A 23,266-nucleotide genomic window follows, 5' to 3' on the forward strand; every position below is an offset into this window, starting at 1 on the left:
GGAATCAGTACTCCCACTCAGGACATGAATTATGAATAAGTGATGAAGAACAAAGAGACAGTTAAGATTTAGTCACAGTACTTTGGAAGTGTCCAGGAGTATGCGAGATCTGACTCCAGGATGGTGACATTACAGCCGGATGGTTCCTACTGCTAGATAATGAAGTTCCCATGTGGGACCCTCTATCCTGCCTTTCCTGTTTGTTTTCTAAGTCTGGCCCTCTGACTCCCAGTCAATTATGTGGGCATCTCATAACTTTCCAAGGCAAGCCTTTTCTGCCCATCACATCCAGTGACGATTTCAGTTTTTTAAGTCCACATCTCTAATGGATACACATACTTTTTGGTCTGTGTATGGTGGGGAAGAATGATGGTGGTAATCAAAAAGGAGGAGGAGGAGAGAGAAGAGGAGAAGGTAGAGGATGAAGGGGATAAAAAACACATCATGAAGATATAGACAAAAACAATAAGAAGATAAATGGGAAGGTGGGGAAGTATTCTCATATTGTCTTTGGCTGCTCTCAAGTGCAGTGGCACAAGGGAGTAGTCACAACAGATATTGTACGGCCAGCAAAGCCTAACATGTTTACTCTAAGGCCCTTTACAGAAGAGGTTGTTGACTCCTGGAATAGGACATCTGAATCTCTGGGAACTGGGGTACAGAAATCTATTTCCCTCTTTTCATTCTTCACCTCTACTCATCACCCTCCACTCCCTTTCCAGCTACACTTTCCCCCGTGTTGAGGGTCAACACAGGGCCTTGCACCATTTCAGAGGCCTAGGATCCATTTTCCCAAAGAGAAACAAATCAGGGAGAGAAGGTAGAAGCCATTCAACTCTTCCTCCTCCCTCCCTGGAGGCCCTGCTCTGGAGGACTTAGAGACCCACTTCTGGAGGTAATGTGGGGAACTATAGTGCTCAAGCCCACAGGGCTAGTTAGTAAATGACAGCTGACACCCAAAGCCAGGTCTTCCCATACTTGGCCTGGCACTCTCTCCACTGTCACTCCACTTCATCAGTGAAGTCTTACTGGAGGTGGTGGGGTTTGAGTCTGGCATAGAATCCTGAGTGCAGTCTAGACAAGCAGAGACCATTGTTAATCTCCCTCCAGACTGCAAAGCAGTATTTCATTGGACTGGATGCATAATATATCATTTATTAGGAAACATGAAGCTCATCTATCTAGAAGTCAACAGACCTATGTTTTAGTTCTGGTGCTGCCTGTAACTAGCTGCCTAACCTTGGGTGTGTCACTTCTCCTTTATGGGCCAGTATGTGCTCACACATAACAGGGCACAGGGATTAGATTAAATGGGCCACAGCTGACTCTGCTTTTCTTAAAATCTTGGGATGCTCTTGTTGCTCACAAAACATGTGACCTCTCCACTGAGGTGCATCCCAACCAGATGCATAAAAACTGGCTGATTTTGCACCAAAATCCATCTTAAATGGGTCCGGCCAAGGAAGGAGTCATGGAGCATGAGCATTTGACAGGATCTGTGGGAAGGCCTGCAGACAAATGGAGCAAACAGCTCTGAAAGATGAGAGCACCATGTCACACCAGCAGACAGGAACCAATGAGATTAGTAAACTCATTAGGGGACACGGCTGGGTGGACTCTTGGTTCAGAATCCAAGAATGCCTTTCCTTTATGGCCTACTTTTAGGCTTGGAATAAAGAAATGTATTTGGGATGCCAACCCCAGATCTACTCCCTCTGTGGTTCGGGTGGAGTGTCTGGAATCAGCATTACTCATGTGGAAACATTTTGCTCTTTAATACCTCCAGAAGATCCTGGAACAGGCAGTGGCAGACCATGAAAGCAGGCAAGACGGCTGCCCTACTATTTGCTGAATCAAATGATTAATTTTCAAGGTGGATTCAAAGTTATATATGAGTTATTCATAAATATATAGAAAGAACTTTATTCCCTTGGGAGTTTGTTTCTGCATTTTCTCAAATGCATCTTTGGGAAATAAAAGAGGTTAATAAAATATCTTTCAAAGTTACACAAGTCTCCCCAACTATTTACTGAACACCAACACCCTGTAGTACCTGAAGCTTAATTCAATGGAGGAAAAGTTTCTTAAAAAGAGAAACTGATTGTTTTTACTGACCTCTTAATAGGGTTAATGACTCAAATGCTATTTTTAAATTGCCCAACCACTAGCAGGAAGTATAAGGTTTATATTAACCCAATGTTTTCTCTGTAATAATTTCCTCCAGCTCCACTCTTTTTTTCTACCTCTGCACTATAATCTTAGTGAGTGCTACAACCACCATGTGAGACAGAGATCATTAGTCTCATTTGCTAATGAGGAAATTGAAGCTTAGAATCATTAAGGTAACATAGCTAGGGAAGTCGAGACTCAAACTTGAGTTGGGTCTGAAGCCAAAGCCAATGGTCATCTGTCCATTTGTCTATCCTTCCATCCATCTGCCATCCATCCACCCATCTATCTGTCCATCATTACCACATATTTCTTGGGCTTATCTTATTCCTGACACTATGTTAGGTATTAGAAACACAATAGTAAGAAAACAAAAGATCTCATCATGGAATAAACAGTCTAGTGAAGAAAACATTTTTTTAAAAAGAGTACAATAGATAAATATAAATTTTAACTCAGAAAGTACTACAAAAAAGAGAGTCAGTACTCTAAGAACATATGAAAGAGGGAACTGACCTAGTTAAAGATGCATACCAGGTGGGCTAGGATATAGACTATCTGTAGAAACAAATTAATCCTGAAAGCGCAGCAGTTTAATACAATAAAGCTCATTATTAACCTAGAGTATGTGTTTTATAAGGGTCAGCAGAGTCCTCCTTCACCTAGTCATTCAGGGACCCAGGCTGACACAGCCTCTAACATCATAGCTCTCATAGGTCTCCACTGTCAGTGTGAGGGAGGAAGAAAAGTAAGATGACCTCACTGGATGTTTTCAAGGCCAAGCCCAGAAGTGGCTCACCTCACTCACGTCCATTCACCAGAATCCAGTCGTCCAGCCCCAAGTGAAATGCAAAGGAGGCTGCGAAATGTCTAAGAAGAGAACAAGGAAAGGGAAACTCAAGGCACTGCTTCGGCTGTGAGAAGTCATGGAAGGCTTCCTTGGGGAAAAAGCAACTGAGGTATGAAGCAGGTACACTGCCTCCCGAGGAAGTGCTAGGGGACACCTAAATGGGGAGGGATTTCCAGCCCTCTAAATCCCTCAGCTCTTTTTTAAAAGTAATTAATTAATTAATTTGAGACAGTGAGAGGGAAGGGCAGAAGGAGGGGTAGAGAATTGCAACCAGGCTCCACATCGCACACAGAGTCCCCAATGTGGGGCTTGATTTCATGACCTTGTGTGGTCATGACCTGAGCCAAAATCAAGAGTCAGATGCATAACTGACCGGTCAGGCCCCTCTGCCCCCCACCTTAGCTCCTTTATAATTGGTTTATTTGAGCTTAGGCAGGCTTTAACTAACCAGTCCAAATTTAATAGTTAATCTGGTTTATATTTTTCCATTTACCTCTTCTACTAATGAAAAGCATTTATGGAGTGTTTGCTAGGTGAAAGTTGTAGAATAAGGCTCTCCACGATAATACGTGGCATTGTTATTTCCCTCGGGATCTTTGATCTAGTTGAAAAGATAAGACAAATGTGTAGAAAGTATTAAATTAAATAAAGTATTGTTTATAAAAGCTTAAATAACCAAAATGTATTATCTCTCAGAGCAAGACAGCTGAGTGGTTTGAAATTAGGTAATCCATGGTTCATTGATGCCATCAAGGACCAAATTCTTTGTCTTTCAGTTCCGCCATGCTTGGGGTTGGCTGTATCACCACATTTCATATGCAAACATGGCAGTATTAAGTGGAAGAAGAGACAGAAAAGGTACATTTCTTTTTGTGTGTCCTTCCCTGAGGTACCCTGGCAGATTTCTTTCACACTGTGTCATGTCAATGTACATGCCCAGAATAAACATGGCCAAAAAGATGATGTCAATCATGATTTACTTCCTGTGGGGGACTTGCTTCCTCAGAATGAAGAATGAAATAAAGATTCTGTTACAAAGAGAAAAAAAAAGTAATAGTAGCTATTTTTTTAAAGATTTTATTTATTTGCTTGAGAGAAGAGGAAGAGCATGAGTGAGGGGCGAGGGAGGGTCACAGGGAGAGGTAGAAGCAGACTCCCCTCGGAGCAGTGAGCCTGACACGGGGCTTGAACCCAGGACCTGGAGATCATGACCCAAGCAGAAGGCAGATGTTCAACCAACTGAGCCACCCAGACACCCAGGAATAGTAGTTACATAGCCCCAAACAGTTTCTGCCATGGAGATGGTGCTAAGTGCTAAAGAAGTACTCAGACATGTATTATAACAAGAGAATCCACTGTGGGGCTACCTGAATAAGCTTAGCCAAATTTCATGAAGAAAGACTCTAGCATCAGAGAAGGTTTTTCAGGCAAGAAGACAATGACCAAGAGAGAGGAATGTATAAGGATTGATGGGCAATGGAAGGAACTGTCTGACTGGAGCAGGGAAATCTATGGAAGCCTAAGGAAGTCTGAGCTTGGGGAACGAGGGGGTAGAAATAGTGAGGTGATGTCCACAGGCCCATCCCAAGGTGCTTATCCCACCCTCTTTGGGATAGTTCAGGATGAAAACATTATCTTCCAAGTTCAGATATTACCAGATTATTCTTTGTGGTCACCAAATGTACTCAGCTCTCCTGGGATATCTATTTACTTTTCACAATGACATCTGTGATGATGAATCTTATGTGTCAACTTAGCTAGGCTCTGGTACCCAGTTGTTTGGCCGAATACCAGTCTTGATGTCAGTATCTTTTAGATATGATTAACATTTAGGTCAGTAGGCTTTGAGTAAAATAGATCACCTCCACAATGTGGGTGGGTCTCATCCAATCAGTTGAAAGAAAAGAGAAAAGACTGAGATCCCCAAGGAGGAAAGAATTCTACCTCCATGCTGCTTTTGGACTCAAGACTGCAACATTAACTCTTGCTGGAACTTCTAGCCTATAGGCTTGGCTTGTAAATTTTGGACCCCACCACCCCACAATATCGTGAGGAAATTCTTTTTTTTTTTTTTTTTTAATTTATTTTTTATTGGTGTTCAATTTACTAACATACAGAATAACCCCCAGTGCCCGTCACCCAGAGGAAATTCTTTAATATAAATCTTTCTTTCTTTTTTGTTTAAGATTTATTTATTTATTTATTTGAGAGAGAGAGAGAGAGAGAGAGAGAGAGAGAGAATCCTCAAGCAGACTCCCTACTGAGCACAGCATCTGATGCAGGGCTCGATTCCAGGACCCTGAGATCATGAGCAGAGCTGAAATCAAGGGTCTGCCACTCAACTGACTGGGCCACCCAGGCACTTCCATAGATCTTTCTTTCTATGTGTGCGTCCTATTGGTTCTGTTTCTCTGGACAACCTGACTAATACAGCACCTCTGATGAAAACAATCTCTCATTGTGAAGACTAGCTTGGATTTTAGGCTCTAGCTTTAGCCCACCCAATAAGATCTCTGAGAAAACAACACTTGTCTTGCTTTCATTATGTGAATGCATCTTGCCTGGTCAAATGATTTGCCTGGTGGCATGGGCCCTACTGGGAGACAGAGTTCCTGAGTGTCAGAGAGCTTCCACCTCAGGCTTCTTCAGGGTCTAGATCGACCTTTTTTGGCCTCCATAGGCCTAACCGAACTTCCATTTCTCTCCGTGAGCAAAAACGAGCTTAGGGAGACTAGTCTGGGGGAAGGTCATTATGTTAGTGTCCTGTATGTAGTCTGCAAGTCCCCTTAATGAGAAAGACTCAAAGTCATCTATGAAGAAGGATGCTTCTTGCAGTTCCTATCTCTGTGTTTAATCCATTCCTTATATCAAATTCTCTCTGTTGAAATACCTGGGATGGTATCCGCCTTTCTGTTTGGATCCTGACCGAAACAAATGCTTGATGATATGAGCCATTAATATTATCCGAAAAATTTGACTTCACACACAAACACACATATGCGTGCACACACGCGTTCACACATATTTTCCTACTCATCATACATCTCTCTGATTAGAATTGTCTTCTCACATAGGTTTTCTACAGAAAGAATTTTTCTTCAGCAGACATATAAAACATGGATAGTCTACTTGAAAGCTATATTTTTCACTATAAGTGAATACATTTGAATGCTGGTTTTTATACATCATTCTCTGGCAGCTTTATTTCAGCTACGGACACAGATCTATTTCTGGGATGCTGGCAATGGGTATCCTATACTTGCCGAATGAGGGTCAGAGACTAAACTGTGTAATTCCAGCAAGATGAGGACACCCTGACCAGCTGATCAACCTCCTCTCTTATTCTTCCCCATATTGGTGTCAAGTATGAACCTATTTTTCTTCAAATAGCAATAGCTAATATTAAAAGACAATGTCCTCTTTTTGAACACATTATATTCCTTTCTTTTAATTCTTTTCCAAATAAAACCTCTCTGAAGAGAATCTAAAAAGCCTTGAACCTTAAGATATAAATGACCAATATAGCTAAACCACCTCCTCTAGGAGAGTATTTTAATTTTATTTGCATTTTAATAAACTTTAATTGGTTTAAATCCAAGGGATCAAGCATTGATTTTAGAATCTCAGAATTCACTAAGCTGAGTACTGGAGTATTTCTCAGTGAGAAGGGATAGGAGAGAGGTGGGCCGACACTCAACTGCTCCTGAAAGTCCTACAAACAGATGCCTTCTTTAGCTACCCTTTATGTTGGCACTGATATAAAGACACGTTCAATCCCACACAATCCTTGACTGTCCTTTGCCAGACCATAGCTGATCTCCTTTTGGCCAAGGCCACAGTGGAGCACCCTGGGGGAGGCCACAGGGCACCTACACATCTCATAACAGCCTCTTTTGTAAGCTAAACAAATATTTGCTTCCAGCCTGCAGAGCCGATTCCCAGGCCTGAGTTTTCACACGTATTCATGTGTACCCCTGCTGCTCACAGTGGTGGCTGCACCAAACTCCTGGCTGGACCCCTCAGGCCAGCTGAGCAAACAAGATGCATGCAGTGGCAGTCCCAGTGCATCTGAGCAGCTAAATGCCCCCCGGCATCCTCTGTGAGCTTTCACAGACCTTTGTGCCAAAGGGGTCTCTGGCTGTGACCTGGGGCAGGTTCTAGATGTTTCCAGTACTCAATTCACAGGCAAGAAATGATGACCCAACTCTAATTCATATCTTTGGAAACTGGATACAAGGGACATGGCTGGAACATGCATGAAATGATAACCCCAAGTGAGATCTAATAATAAACCAAAGTTTAAAATGAATCTAATGGGACATTCCTGGAGAAAAGTAAAAGGGGTTCATGTCTAAATGCTGGGGCCTCTAGATGAGGCCAGGCTTGCTATTCTGCATCTTTGAACTTGAGCAATGGGCCAAGTCTTTTCAGATTGCCATCTGCTCATCTGCAAGATGATGGGGACTGGGTTTTTTCCCTCAAGCTTCCCCACATGTTCTGTGTATTCATTTGCTGGGGCTGCCACAACAAAGTGCCACAAATCAAGGGGCTTAAACAAAGAAATTCATTGACCCCTAGTTCTGGAGGCTAGAAGGCTGAAATCAAGTTGGTTCCTTCTAGGCTGTTGGGGGGGAGGGCGGGGGGGATCGGCTCCATGCCCTTCTCCCAGCTTCCGGTGGCTTGCTGGCAACCTTTGGCATTCCCTGACTTGTAAATGCATCACCGCCATTCCTGCCTTCGTCTTCACACGACACTCTCCTTGTGTGCGTGTCTGTCTCTGTGTCCAAATTTTTCCTCTCTAAGAACACAATCATATCTGGTTAGGCCCCACCCCAGTGACCTCATCTTAACTTGATAATCTACAAAGACTCTATTTCCAAATAAAGTCATCTCACAGAAGTACAGAAATTAGGACTCCAGCATCTTTTTGGGTGACATAATTCCATTCGTAACCCTCTGACCTGATTCTTGCAGGCAAGCCTCCTGGCAACTATGGAGCTGGCCTTCCCTCTGCAGCCAGCCTGTCATTGGTCTCCTCCTGCTTTTCTGTAGAAAGGCAGAAGGATAGATAAACGCATGTCCTAAGGATCCTTTTCCAACTGTGTAACACCAGGTGAGTCCCCTTCCCTCTCTGGGCCCCCCTGTTTCCTCATCTAAAAGATGGTAATAATAGGTTTGCTGAGAGAACTCAGTGACCTAAAACAAAGAAGTACTTGGCTGCCACATTGTAAGTGCTCAACTAATTACAGATATTATTATTTATTCCCGTTGAGTCAAGGAGAGGATGGGTCAGTGATTCCCTAACCTTGGCTGCATATTAGAATCATCTCAGGGAACTTTATAAAAACTCTTGGCGCCCAGGTCCCACTAGAGATTCTGACTCCATTGCTCTGGGATGGGATCCAGGCAATGATATATTTAGAAGCTCCCCAGTTTAATTTAATAGGCAGCCAGGATTGAGAACCACTAGAATAGTTGAAAGGATTGAAACCTCAATGCAGTTGAAAGTCAGAGGAGGTTGACTTGTAGCTACTTAGCCAGACAGTCCAGGTTGGGGGAGATGCCAAGGACACTCTTAGAAAACTTCTAAATGACATGACCTAGATTTCAGAGCCATTTCTTGCTCTGTGGTCTCCCTGTAAAATTGTTTCCAGGCCTCCCTAATGAGGGAGCATCCCCACTGAGACACTCCCCTGGGCTTTTTCTCTCACAGGGATATTCCATCCACTTGCTTGCCCACAAGACACAGATGTTAGGCTTCCCCTCTCAGCTCCAGGTCTGGTTATGCCAGATAACAGCTCAATGCGCTACCCTCCCTAGGGATATTTACCTAGGGGTGCTCATCATAGGTCTCAAAGAATTCTCCAGGGAAGAAATTTCAGATGGGTAGACTGATAGGATGGTGGAGCCTCTTATACTCCATGCGGTCAGAACTGCTCGCTCTGAATAAGTGTGACTCCTAATACCCCTACCCTGGTGAACTGGAGAGCTTCTATTTTACCAAATAGCTCTCTCTCACTTCCTCACTCTACCCCCTGGACCAGATTCCTTCTCCACATTAAATGCGGGCTCCAGAGGCAGCTGTCCTGCAGAAGTGATGCAACCTGCATCAGTGGCTTTTGTTTCTCAGGCACCCTTTCCTGTGGGCAGCCCGCCTGCCCCTTCCCTCTCTGCAGTGCATGCTTGTCCACTCAGCATCGGACACTTGCCGCTCATCATCCGTTTGAGTCCTGGGGTCTCTGCAATTCTCCTGGGGGAGGGCCAGCGACTTTTTATTCTGTGAGTGAATGAGTAATATCAGATGAAATGACATATAAATAAAAGCAATTTTTAGTGACAAAGCTACTTCAATTCCTTTACTTTCTCATCATAAAGAAGTTAGGACTATCCATTTGTCCTTCGGCCAGATTAATAAAAGTGTAGCAAATAAAATAAATGGTAATGTCTCCATTCTGATCTGTTTGAATCAGTGTGTTTGGTTTGGCACTTTCCCTTTCTTCCATTTTAATCAAGAATATGTCAGAAGGATGAGTAGTCAGAAACAAACAACCTTCTTTTAATACAAAGCAGGACGCTGTATCTTCATCTGGCAATCACTGACTTTAATTTAACCTTGGCTTTTGGAAATTCTGGGGAAAAGGAAATATGACCTAGGATGGGGAAATGCTTTTGCTAAACGGGGAGACTCTGCATGCACCTGAACCTAGCTCGGTGTCCTGGAGTCACCCAACTGCATCTGGAAGGAGAAAGGGGTTATTTTCAGGGGACCACAGTGGGGAAGCATTCATTGCACAAGGCGAGCGCAGGAGCCCTCGGGGTTGCCCTGAACCCGTTTCCCCTGCCTTTTCAGACAGAGCTGATGCAGTTAAGCCCAGATTTCCTGGCAAGCCTGAGGCCAGGTTTTTCCAAAAGGCATCTCAGACCGCGAAGGCACATGTCTAATCACGAAAGCAAACCTCTGGACACATGCGCTCTGTTTCCAGCTGGTTGTGGATGTTTCCTTCACCCTTTAACAAAAACGTGCCAAGGTGTGACATTTATGAACCCCACCAACTGGGAGCTGTGCACACAAACCCGCTTGCCTGTGGGGTGGGAAAGTGATGAATGGGGGCCGTCCCGCCTGGGGAGGAGGACTGCTTCCCTCTGGCATGCCTGCAGCCTTATTTATTACACACCAAAGTATAAAACCGCCCAGCCGGCTGCAGCTCGCATCTCCAGCCCTGGCATTTGCCCGAGAAGCCCCGCCGTCTTCTCCAGGAGGCTCTGGGGCTCTGTTGAGAAACATGCTCGGGAGGCAGCTCGTCTATTGGCACCTGCTGGCTTTGCTTTTCCTCCCCTTTTGCCTCTGTCAAGATGAATACATGGAGGTGAGCGGAAGAGCTAATAAAGTAGTGGCGAGAATAGTGCAAAGCCACCAGCAGACTGGCCGTAGCGGCTCCAGGAGGGAGAAAGTGAGAGAGCGGAGCCATCCTAAAACTGGGACTGTGGATAATAACACTTCTACAGACCTAAAATCCCTGAGACCAGATGAGCTACCGCACCCCGAGGTAGATGACCTAGCCCAGATCACCCCATTCTGGGGCCAGGTACTCGGAATTCTCTTCTAAGGATTACTGTGAAAGCTTAACAAGTTGTGTTGTTCTTTTTCCAGCCGTGATTCTTAGGACCGATGCTTTGGAGAAGTTTGCTGTGCTGCTTGGGGGTGTCTTTCTGGGTTGGGGGGGGTGGTGGGGAGGGCTAGGGAGACTGCCGATCTCTGCTTAGAAAATCAGTCCAGGATGTGGGGGAGAAAGTGTCCCCCCCGGGAAAGGAGGAAGTGTCCCTGCTGTGCTATGACCTGATTTCTTTCTTGCCCTGTTGGTGTGGAAAGAAGCGCTGACCTAGGCAGATACACAGATCACTGGAAAGAGGCATTTGCAGATCCTAAGAGAGTTGGATTTTCTTAATCCTTCCCAGCAGGGAGAAGATGCTCTATGCGGTTTTTTTTTTCCTTCACTTTGATGTGTTAGTTTACTGTGACATTTCATGCCAGGCTTGTTTATTTGATTTATAGTATTCTAGGCTGCTAAGCCTCTGTGTTCAGCCCGGGAACCGTCGAGCTAGAACAGAAAAGGCTGCATGGGTTTAAAGAGCAAAACTTCATTGTGTGATTTAAAGCCTGATGATCACAGAGGACTTGATTTATTTCCCTGGGTGTAAACCCAGCATCTAAGGAAACATCGGTAATTCTTTTGGGGTATTACTGGAGTGAGGTCAGGTTTCAGGGTAGTGAATTGCAAATTGGTGAAACTCAGTTTCGTTTAAAACATTTAAGAACCGGACAAAACGGATTTTGACTTACCTTCTCTGGCAGCTAGCACGCTGAAATCAGAGGAAAGAGGCAAAAAGAGTTACTTTGAATTACAGGAGCTTTGAACAAAGAGGTCTTACCACAAGAATCCACTGAGTCTTTGCATTAAATAGGCCCTGGTGAGGGTTCCTGCAGTCGAGATCTAAGCCCCATCCTCCCACAGACGAAGCTTGGGTTGAGACTAGCGATGTGGTCAGACTGAAAGCCCACACAGCAGCAGCTGGAGATCTGGGGCGGGCCTGGGACTTCTGACTCGGCTGCACAGGGCAGTCACCCACACGGTTCCGTGAGGCTGGGTCAAGACAAAATTGTTTCTTTAAGGAGCCACAAAAGAAATGATAACCTCCAAATACAATCTTACTTTTTTAAAAAAGATTTTATTTATTTATTCATGAGAGACATAGGGAGAGGCAGAGACATAGGCAGAGAGAGAAGCAGGCTCCCTGCAGGGACCCGATGTGGGACTTGATCCCAGGACCCCAGGATCATGACCTGAGCCAAAGGCAGACGCTCAACCACTGAGCCACCCAGCTGCCCCCAATCTTATTTTTGAAAGGCCACTTTTAGAGATTGTCCTTTCATCTGACAATCTTTTTTTTTTTTTTTAAGATTTATTTATTTATGAGAGAGAGAGAGAAACAGTGCACAGGACCAGGGGCAGAGGGAGAGGGAGTCTTAAGCAGACTCCGGTGCTGAGTGTGGAGTTGATCGTGTGACTTGATCTCACCACCCTGAGATCACAACTGAACCGAAACCAAGAGCTGGACACTTAACCAAGTACGCCTCCCAGGCACCACCACCCCCACCTATTTTTTTTTTTTTTTAAGTAACCTCTACACCCGCTGCAGGGCTGAAACTCAACCCCAAGGACAAGAGTCATACTCTCTGTTGACTGAGCCAGCCAGGCGCCCCCTCATCTGATAGTCTTCTGGCTGGAGAGTGACTAATGCTACTTTGTATTTTCCTAGTGGTGAAGATATTTTCATTTTTGTTCAAGCTTTGACTTAGACTTTCCATTTCAGTGGAGGGATCTTTGCTGGGCCCTTCCTGGCCTTTGCACTGCGAGCTCCCAGACACAGCAGAAGGCAGATGTAGGTTGTCATTTGTTGTTACTTCTTGGCCACCAGTACCCAGCAGGCCACTGGAATCCAAATTATATTTCTACTTCACCCTACCTTTGGGTCGTAGGCAACCAGCATGCTGGAGTCAGATGAGGGGGGCAAGAAATCACTTCCTGGCTTTTTTTTTTTTTACTCAGAGTAGGGGGCTTTCAAGCTCTCCTGGGCTCCTGAAATATTTTTCAAACAAACCCCCAACAGGAAATACTGAGGAGATTTAGAATCATTGATATTCTGGAAATTTTCAATACAACTCATCTGCCAATGGGTATGGAGACACATTGCATTTAGGATTTTACTGTGTCCCCCACCTCTCTTCTTTTAATTCTTCTTTTTCCTCATTCATTGTTTCACCTACAATTTCCTGTGCTTCTACTATGTGCCTGGCTTTTTTGTGGGGGGTTAATGAGCCCAAGCCTATCTCTGGACAGTTCTGAAGGGCTCTCGTGGGGATAAATGAACAGATAATTGAATTCCATGTAATAAACAAAATCTCTGCACAAAAGGCAGTTGCGGAGAAAGTGCCAGAGTAGTGGTGGCCGCTGAGTTAGACCTCAAAGGTGAGACAAAGAGGATAGCTATACATGCAAGAAATAAAATTTAAAAACATGTGGGACAGGGCACCTGGGTGGCTCAGTGGTTGAACATCTGCCTTTGGCTGAGGTCATGATCCTGGGGTCCTGGGATCGAGTCCTGAATCAGGCTCACCAGAGGGAGCCTGTTTCTCCCTCTCACTGTGTCTCTGTCTCTTTCTCATCTCTCTCATGAATAAATAAATAACAATCTTTAAAAAAAAAAATGTGGGACAGCAAAAAGATGAGAGAGCCTGGAAGGGATGGGCGTAGCTGGAGCTCCTGAGCTGTGGGAGGAAGACACAGGATGATCTCAGCGCCAGCCTGGAAGATTCTGTTGGCTGGTCTAAGAGCTCAGATGTTAGTTTGCCAGAGAAAGTTGTGTTTGCTTGTTCACAACAGGGCAACAGGGTGATCTGGTGTGTGTTCTCGGAGGAACACCGGCCATGGGGTTTCTGGTGGGTAGAGTGTGCAGAGATTGGGGGAGAGCAGACCTGGGCTCTTGTTTCCAGGCAGTTTCTTCCTTATCAATCTTTCCTCCTCCTCCTCCTTTCCCCCATCTTCCCACTTCCCTTCTCCTTTCTCTTCCTCTTTCTTTGGCAAAGGAAGAAGCTGTGGGTGTCTTTCTGAGAAGTCACTCACTAATAGCAGAGCTTGAATCTGAGTAGCTGTCCTATCTCCTCCGTCCACAAAATGGATGGGACTTATCTTAGGGAAAACTTGTGCCTCATATGCTGCTCCTTTGCATGTCTTTGGCTTTCAAATTTGGCCTGATTATGAGAAAAGGGTATAAATGTAAGAGGGTGTATGCAGTGACTCCCTAGCATGTAATTGTCCCTTACATAGATTACCTAGATAACCTCGGAATTAACACATCTTGTCCAACTTGTCCTGAGAGTCCCTCAAAAACTTCACAGGCATTATTCCACTTGACTATATTGCGAAAGACGAGCCAGAGGAACATGTGAAATGCTGTAGAAGGGCTCTCAGGAGATGTTCAACTAGTAGTAACCTGTTAGGGTGCAGCTCTGTGCTTTTGAAGTCCTCCCACGTAGCTTGGACACACTTCCCAGTACTGATTAGCTCTGGGACTGAGCCAGTCCCTTCTCCTGGAGCTAATTTCTCCCGCTCAGATACTAGGCTTTAAGAATAAAATCTTTCTAAACCATTATTTGAGGACTTAGAAAAGACCTTGGTATTTTTGCTTGCTCTTAGAGCTGGAAAGAAATTTCATGACCATTTTATCCAGTGCCCTAACTTAGTGGACAAAAATAATAATAATAATAATAATAATAATAATAATAATAATAATGCCTGGGGGGAAGTGACATTACTAAAGCCACACAGAACTGAGACGAGAACTCTGGCTTCCAGCACAGACATGTTCCTAACATTCTTAGCATCTCAGCAATTCAGTTCCGTTCTTTGATGGCTCCCACTTCAGAATTTCCCCCTCCTTCTCCTCCCTTCTTCTTCTCCCAAGCCCATTATTGGCAGAGGCTTGGATTTCTTGGAACTCAAAAAACTGTATTTCACATTAGCAAATTCGTAGCAGGAAATTATGGAGTACTTGCTTCTCCTATTGCATCCTTGGATTAGAAGGTGGGGCGGAGCTGTGGCATCTGACTTTCCAAGTGTCTGAAATTGCTTGTCTCAGACCGATTGCTTTAGCTGATTTTCTTTTTTTTCTCCACCAGTTTTACAAAGGGTTTTTACAGACTTCCATATCTGTCCAGTGTGGGGTCTGGTGGGCAGAAGACTAGACAGGAGTTGGCGCCGCATTGCGGCCCCTGATCACTTGAGACTTGGGCTCTGAGCTGTTGCAAGAGACTGCTTGGACTATAGATACTCTGCATTTCCCCTGAAGACAGTGGTGGAAGCCTTTAGGGAAAAGGAACGAGGGAGTGAGGGAAACATCCAAGCCGTTTTTGATTAAAAAATAAAAATAAAAACAAAAACTGAAGTCTAAATGTGCAGCAATGCAAAATCTTGACTCACTTTTCTGCGTGGATTTCTAGTGACAAAGAAAACTTGAATTTCAAATTCTTCCTAACTTTCTTCCTCTTCCCATTCCTCCCTCTTTTTCTCCTTCTCTTTCTCTTTCCCTTTCTTTTTCAATGAATCCTTTAGAAACAATATGCTGTTTTCAAAAGACCATTGAGTTATAATTCAAATCTAGGAAAGGTTCCATAAGTATTTTATATGATATAATTTAAAGGCAAGTCACCAGTTTAGTGACTCTCTAAATTTTATGAGTGAATCTAACTCTTCCACTTGATCTGTAACAGCTCCTTGACTATAAGCATGAATTTTAGAAATTTTTCTTTCTTTTTTTTTTTAAGATTTTATTTATTTATTCATGAGAGACACAGAGAGAGGCAGAGACACAGGTAGAAGGAGAAGCAGGCTCCATGCAGGGAGCCTGATGTGGGACTTGATCCTGGGACTCCAGGATCACGCCCCAAGCCGAAGGCAAGCGCTTAACCACTGAGCCACCCAGGGATCCCCTAGAAATTTTTCTTTAAATATATAAGCAAGTCCATTCAGTGTCATATTTGAATACATATAGTACTTATTAAGTACTTACTGAAAATTGGTTCGAACGACGTGATAGTCATTTAAAATTTTGAAGTGAAAAAAATAAAATAAAATTTTGAAGTGAAATATGAAACAGAACATGAGGTTAAATACTTATTAAGATAAAGTTGTTTTGAGATGTAGATACTTAATACAGATTTGCTAGACTAAAGAATGCTTTGTTTCCTCCATGTCCTAAGACAATTTAAGCATGCTGTCACTGAAAGTGTAGCATTACAATTCAAAATTTCTAAGAACTCTTATCCCAGGATCATGAATATAGAAAGTCTTAATAACTATCTTGGAAGTTGATAATTCTTACCATTTGAGGGTCATCTACCCAAAGAAGCTACATGTGAGGCTACTGGCAGCTGGGAAAGAAAGCTGCCTCCAAGTCCATCCCTGGAAGGGTTTCCTTCTTAACTGTCACCAGTAGCATCCCAGAAATAGGGACAGTACTTCCCAGAAATACTGCCCCGTCCCCTACCAGAGCCACACTCCTTCCACAGAGCATACCCTTCTATTGACCCTCTGGCTTCCTTGACCCTTGGTCATTGGCTGTCTTTAGCTACCATGCCATTCAAACCCCCACCCCAACACCAGCTTTTCTGATGTCCTAGTAGCTGATTGGAGTTGAACTTACCCAAAAGACAAGATCAGAAGAAATTCACAAGTCCTAATTATTCCCCAGTACCATTCATTCTCTGAAGCTTCTCTCTGTGTCTTTTTCAAGTCTCCACAAACCGGAGGACTGCCCCCAGACTGCAGCAAGTGTTGCCATGGAGAGTACAGCTTCCGAGGCTACCAAGGTCCCCCAGGGCCCCCAGGGCCCCCTGGCATTCCAGGTAAGGATGAGAGAGATGCACTGTTTGTTGCCAGCCTAATTGTGCACTGTGCTGAAAGAGGAGCCAGGCGAATCTAAATAATTGGGTTCAGGGGATCCCTGGGTGGCTCAGCTGTTTAGTGGCTGCTTTTGGCCCAGGGCGTGATCCTGAAGTCCTGGGATCGAGTCCTGCATCGGGCTCCCTGCATGGAGCCTGTTTCTCCCTCTTCTTCTCCCTCTGCCTCTGTGTGTGTGTGTGTGTGTGTGTGTGTGTAATAAATAAATAAAATCTTTTTTTAAAAAATCGAGTTCACTCATGTGTGATCCAAAGGTTGTACATGGAAAACCCAAAAGAGAGTTTGGGAGGGGACTGTGTTTACAAAGCCCATTAGGTGGAACAATATACCATAAACTCTTTAGTATTTTTTTTTTTTATTTTTTTATTTTTTTTTTTTAAAGATTTTATTTATTTATTCATGATAGTCATACAGAGAGAGACAGAGAGGCAGAAACACAGGTAGAGGGAGGAGCAGGCTCCATGCAGGAAGCCTGACGTGGGATTCGATCCGGGGTCTCCAGGATCGCGCCCCGGGTCAAAGGCAGGCGCCAAACCGCTGCGCCACCCAGGGATCCCATCTCTTTAGTATTTATTAGTTATCTCACTTGCAGATTCCCACAGGTATTAGGCATCTTGGGGCACCAGATTTACCCATGGGGGTGGGAGCGCACTTCACCAGCATGGAGTACAGAACTATGGGATCTTACTGGATGTACTCTTGTCTTGGTGTTTCTACCATAACGTGCTTCATGCAACATACTATATCTAACTTTTAGGGAACTTATGGAGTGAAGGTGGGGAAGAGAGGAGCGCCTACTGGGCTGGCTACGGCCATCTCCATAGTGCCATTTATCTGAACTACACATCCTTCTGTCTGATTCTGTGTCTAGCTCTGTTTTTCTTCCCTTAGTCTCAGGGTCTGCCCATGTTTAGCTATCTCTTGGTTGACTTTCATGCCTCTCTTGCGCTCATAGGAACATTTCTGGGCCCCAGCACCACATGGTGGTCTGGGAAATGAATGTTGTAGGGCTCCATTGAGCCATCCTACCCTATTGAGTGGGCCCTGGGCATGCGAGGTTCTGAAAACTGCCTCATATCTGGGGTCAGCCAACGAGAGGGTAGCCCAGAGCCTCTCTGTCTTAGGACTTCCAACTCCACCTGAGGGTTAATTGTTTTCCTCTTCCCTGGATGATCAATTCTCAGAGTTTGACAGAAGTCTACTTGCTGTTTTCTCACTTACCTCATTGATGTTAACACTTACAAATTAGTTTTAATTTTTAAACATACTTTTAAGTGGCTTCTCTTATGAAATCAAATTTAAAATAAGAAAACGTTCTGTTAGACTTTATTTTTTTATTATTTTTTAAGATTTTATTTATTTATTCATGACAGACTCATAGAGAGAAAGAAAAGCAGAGAGAGAAGAAGGCTCCATGCAGGAAGCCTGACGTGGGACTTGATCTCGGGTGTCCAGGATCACTCCCTGGGCTGAAGGCAGCGCTAAACCGTTGGGCCACTGGGACTGCCCCCTCTGTTAGGCTTTAAACAATGGCTACTGCCTGAGAGTCCATGTCATTGAATGTCAAGGGCGGAAGCCAGCAGGTACAGTGACAGGGGGTAGAGAATACACAGACTTAAAGTCTTCTGAGGGCTACACGCTCCTGAGGTTACATAACAGGCTGGCCTTGGCTAAATGTTTCCCAATCAGAATGGCTTTTTTGTTGGCCCATTAACTTGTAAATACAAAGTTCATCTATCTGGAGGGTTTGCAAGCCTGGTATAGTACCTGACCAAAGGTAGCATGCAAAATAAACAGCCAACCGTGAAATTCAACAAATACAAAATGAAGGTGGAATTGTAGAAATTGTCTCTTAGTGGCAAAGTGAAGGGTTGAAAAGATCATTCAAGTCTTGCTTTTAAAATTACTATCAATGATTTTACATTTCCCTTGGTTATGAAAATGGTGCATGTCATTTATAGAAAAATCCAGAGACAAGTACATCGTATGACACAAAAGCCACCCATGTTTCATCCATTCAGAAAAAAACCACTAGAAATATTTTTACATAATATATAAATACTATTTACACATAATATCACACTATCTCTACTGATTCATAACTTTTTAATCTAAAAGTATCATGAACATTATTAAATGTTATTAAATATTTCTCTTTAGCATTCTTTTTTTTTTCTTTAGCATTCTTTTGTGACAATATAACATTATTTACTGGGATGCACCTTTTTTTCTTTTTATTTAGCTCTTCCAGTACTGGTGGACACTTAGGTGGTTTCTAAGCCCTGCTATTATAAATGATACTTTGATCATCAGTTCTCACAATTCTTCATCCAGTTCTTGCTTTATAGGAAAAACAGGCTTCAGGTTTTGGAGACTTGAGCAGCTAATCTGTCTTCTGCATCCCAAGTAAAAGAGATCCCATTTAATGATGTCCCCTTGGCTGTGTTCTGGACAGTTTCCAAGTCTTCTTTTGCAATTGAGATCAAAAATTTTTGTTCATTTATTTATTTTTTAAAGATTTTATTTATTTTATTCATGAGAGACACAGAGAGATAGAGACAGAGACATAGGCAGAGGGAGAAGCTGGCTTCCTGCAGGGAGGACTGATGCAGGACTTGATCCCAGGACCTGATGCAGGACTTGATCCCAGGACCCTGGGATCACCACCTGAGCCAAAAGTAGACACTCAACCACTGAGCCACCCAGGTGCCAGAGATCAAACATCTTTGAAGAAAGGGTCTGTATTTGTACAACAATAGATGGTCAGTGGGAGTGATGGGGGCTTTCTCCTGTGATGACTTCTGCTTATAATTTAAGGAAACCATGGAAACAATGGCAATAATGGAGCCACTGGCCACGAAGGGGCCAAAGGTGAGAAAGGAGACAAAGGTGACCTGGGGCCGCGAGGGGAACGAGGGCAGCACGGTCCCAAAGGAGAAAAGGGCTACCCGGGGATCCCTCCAGAACTGCAGGTAAGTCACTGTGGGCATATCTCCATGTGACTCCTACACTGCCCTGACCCTGGCAGTGAGGAAGTCAGAAGGCCAGAGTGCCTCTCCGTGCCCTCACTGATGGCTGCTGGCCCAGGTGCCCGGGTGCCTGGGCAATGGGGTGCCCAGGTGCCCGAGTTGGGATCTGCTCACACCCATGCAGGGTGTTCACAGGCAGCCCATGCTGTTCAACGACATTTTGAAATCCTTAAGAAGTTGAAATTCAGCTCCCTCCTTGGACCAAATACGCAGCAACTCTGCCTATTGGCTAATGTCTCCTTTTCCAAATCAGAAGAGATGGTAAATAAAAAGGTTTTTGGCCACTGAAATATGTAAGTCTTTAGATGTATACATGGAATGTGTCTACTTACGATATTTTATTTATTTTGCTACATTTACCAATTTATTTATTTATTTATTTATTTTTTAAAGATTTTATTTATTTATTCATGAGAGACACACACAGAGAGGCAGAGACATAGGCAGAGGGAGAAGCAGGCTCCCTGCAGGACTCGATCCCCAGAAGCCAGGATCACGCCCTGAGCCAAAGGCAGATACTCAACCCCTGAGCCACCCAGGCATCCCATATTTACCAATTTAAATCACATATATGAATATTAACATATAAGTATGGTTCTCAATCAACTCAAGATTTTGTGGCACTGTTTTTATTTAGATATTTCTCATTAGCATCTTCTTTATCGCTAGAGACATTTTATTTTTGAGTCATCCATCCTAGTTTAGGTTAGACTAGATTATATTTATTTCAACTTAACGTGTTTTGGATCTATTTATGAGGCTATAATTGAATATTTTGTTATCCTAAGCTTACATGCTCATTTGTCTATTCTTTATTTCTCTTCTGAATGATTTTCAAAATTCTTGTTGCCAATAACATCTAAAACTTGCAAATGCAAGGCTAGGTAACCAAGAAAATTACTAAGTCTTGCTTAGTTATTTATTTTCTGGCTGATATTTTTTAAATAGATTTTCCCGAGGGATCCCCATCTCAATAAAACTAGCATTTATTATTAAGCTTGTTTTTGGCTGATATGAAACAGTAAGCATGGTTGAAGTAAAATACAGATCTTCCTCAACTTATGATGGGGTTTCGTCCCAATAAACCCATTCTAAGTTGAAATATCATAAGTCAAAAGTGCATTCAATATACCTAACCTAAGGAAAATCATAGCTTGGCTTAGCCTACCTTGAACATGCCAGAACACTTCCATTAGCCTACAGTTGGGCAAAATCATTTAACCCAATGCCTATTTTGTAATAAAGTGGTGACTTTCATGTAACTTATTGAATACTCTACTAAAAGTGAAAACCAGAATGGTATGTGGATAGAGAATGGTTGTAAGTGTATCATCTGTAATTGACCATCTTGATGGCGTGGCAAACGGGGAGCTGGGGCTCAATGCCCCTGCCCAGCATCACAAGAGAGGATCTACTACATATTGACAGTCCAGGAGAAAATGCCAATTAAAATCTGAAATAAGGTTTCTACCGAATGCGCATTGCTATGGCAGCATCAAAAGTTGAAATACTGTTAAGTGGAACCATCGACAGCTGCGGGCTGTGTGTAATTGAGAGATGATACCACAGCATGAGAGACTTTTAAAGAACCAGAATACAGAGATGCCCGTCTGAAAGATCAATTGGGGGCCTTTTATTTGGGCATTTCCAACAGTTATTTGACCTTGGATAAATTCCATCATTTTTCTGGGCCTTGAGTTTTTTTAAGTAATAACCTAAAATATCTTTTATGTTTCTCTAACTGCTTTTGAGGTTTTATCATTTGCACATGAGTGCCGTTTAATAATTTTAGCAACCTGGGATCAGTATGCCAGCAAAATTACAAAGAAAAGAAGACAGGTGCCACTTGGCCAGGTTAAAGGTGTCTAATGAGATGGATGATAAACATTCCCAAAGCTAGAAACTCTAACTCCAAACCTGTGATGGTGATACAAGGGCCAGGGGGCCCCAGAGTAGCCAGTTTGATGGAGCACACCCTAGGACATTATTAAATTGCTCCGTCAACTATTTTACCCTAAAACCATAATGTAATAATCTGGGAGAACCACATTCACATGTTTTAAAGGAGGTGTGATGAAGGAGCAACGTTTGGCCTCAATCAGCCTGTAAAGAAGGGTGACTTCCAGGCCCCTCCATTCCCATTTCCAATTCCTTCCTCTGGTGTCATCCCCCTCCTTCCACTTCCTTCTGTGTCCACAGCCCTCGTGCTGTCTTTCTGCCTGTTCAAATCCTTTCCCTGTTGATTCTCCCAAGCCTGCTTTCCCCTGAGTCTTCTGAATCTCAAATTATTCCCTTCCTCTCCTCTCTCACCTCCTTTCTAAAAACTCCCATTCACTGAAGACAGGTAATCCCAGAAGCCGAAGAATTTATTGATCTAACTCATACTCAGAGTGACTCATTTGGATGGGGGATTGGCATTGATTTTCAAATGTGACTGTTCAATAGTGGTACAATTCCACTATGGGTATTTTCCATCAAGGATTTCTTTTTCTTCATCTCAATTCTGACACTGCGTACCTGGAGAAAGCGTCAGATGCCAAGGTTAAAGGCTCAGCCCTATGAAGATGGTAACCCCCAACTTCAAGACTCTACTCGCAAGTCCAGGTTGCCATCTGTGCTTCTGACCTGCTGGCTACGAAGGGGAGGCTATGAACCCTCCTTGGGATCAATTAATGTGCTAGTGGGAACTTAGACAACATTGTACTTACCCAATCACTGGTTTATGCTAAAAGCGTATAATTCAGGAACAGACAGATGGAAGAGGTGCATAGGGCAAGGTTTGGGGAAAGGGGTGCAGAGCTTCCATGCTGTCTCAGAGACGAGCACTACTTTCCTGCACAGTCACATGTTCATGAACCTAGAAGCTCTCTGAACCCCTTCCTTTTACGTTTTTATGGAGTCTTCACTGAAGAAGCAGGATTGATTAAATCACAGGCCATTGGTGACTGAACTCAATCTCCAGCCCCTCTGCCCTTCATGGATGTGGTGTGGGACTGGAAGTTCCAACCCTCTAATCACCTGGTTGATTCCAATGGCAATTAGCCCTCATCTTCAGATTACCGAGGGGCTTTTCAAAAGTCGCCTCATTAACATAACAAAAGACTCCTCCATCTCTCTAAACACTTAAGATATTCCAATGGTTTGAGGAACTCTGCCAAAAGCTAGGACAAAGACTAAATGTATATTTATTCTAAATCATAATATCACAGATCTTTTGGGGAAAAAATAACACAGAGTGAACAAACTTAAAAGGTTATTTGGCTGCAGGCCTTCTCAGATCCTTTAATATGCTAATGTGCATTTAATAGCTATAAGTAGATTGCATCCAAATTTTCCCAGTAATAGAATTTTAATTTTTCTTTTCTTTTCTTCTCCCTTCTCTTCTTCTTTTTTTTTTTTTTAATATCTTATTTACTTATTTATTTGAGAAAGAAAGCAAAAGAAAGGGGAGTGGCAGGCAGAAGGAGAAGGAGAAGCAGTTTCCTCGCTAAGCAGGAAGCCCAATGAGGGGTCATCCCAGGGCCCTGGGACCATGACCTGAATTGAAGGCATATGCTTAACCAACTGAGCTACCCAGGCACCCCGAGTTTTAATATTTTAAAAAGCATTTTGAAGTCTAATGCCTCGAAACACATGGTCAGAACTATTGATATACACTATAATTTAATGACTTCATAGCATACAAATGTTAGACATTACCA

General features: G+C 43.4%; 1 protein-coding gene and 1 long non-coding RNA gene across 11 annotated transcripts in view; one reads left to right on the forward strand and one right to left on the reverse strand.

The window, feature by feature from the left end:
* Nucleotides 1-11,684, reverse strand: part of LOC112652847 (uncharacterized) — a 74,374-nt gene extending 62,690 nt beyond the window's left edge. For all 3 annotated transcript variants that reach the window (XR_007410414.1, XR_007410416.1, XR_004814925.2), the window contains exon 1: nt 11,450-11,684. This is a non-coding gene — a long non-coding RNA (uncharacterized LOC112652847). The remainder of the gene's footprint in view (nt 1-11,449) is intronic.
* C1QTNF3 (C1q and TNF related 3) overlaps nt 10,206-23,266 on the forward strand; it is a 29,707-nt gene continuing 16,646 nt past the window's right edge. For 6 of the 8 annotated variants that reach the window (XR_007410410.1, XR_007410409.1, XR_007410411.1 and 3 more), the window contains exons 1-3: nt 10,206-10,605; nt 16,370-16,481; nt 19,354-19,508. Coding sequence is in view for 4 of the 8 variants with exons in the window: in XM_025436465.3 (XP_025292250.1) it covers nt 10,303-10,605; nt 16,370-16,481; nt 19,354-19,508 (570 nt within the window). In the remaining 4 variants the exon portion in view is untranslated. The remainder of the gene's footprint in view (nt 10,606-16,369; nt 16,482-19,353; nt 19,509-23,266) is intronic. The other 2 variants (XM_049109401.1, XM_025436468.3) reach the window with 2 other exon arrangements.

The sequence above is a fragment of the Canis lupus genome, chromosome 4 (genome assembly GCF_003254725.2).
Source record: "Canis lupus dingo isolate Sandy chromosome 4, ASM325472v2, whole genome shotgun sequence".
NCBI classification, from domain to species: Eukaryota; Metazoa; Chordata; class Mammalia; order Carnivora; family Canidae; genus Canis; species Canis lupus.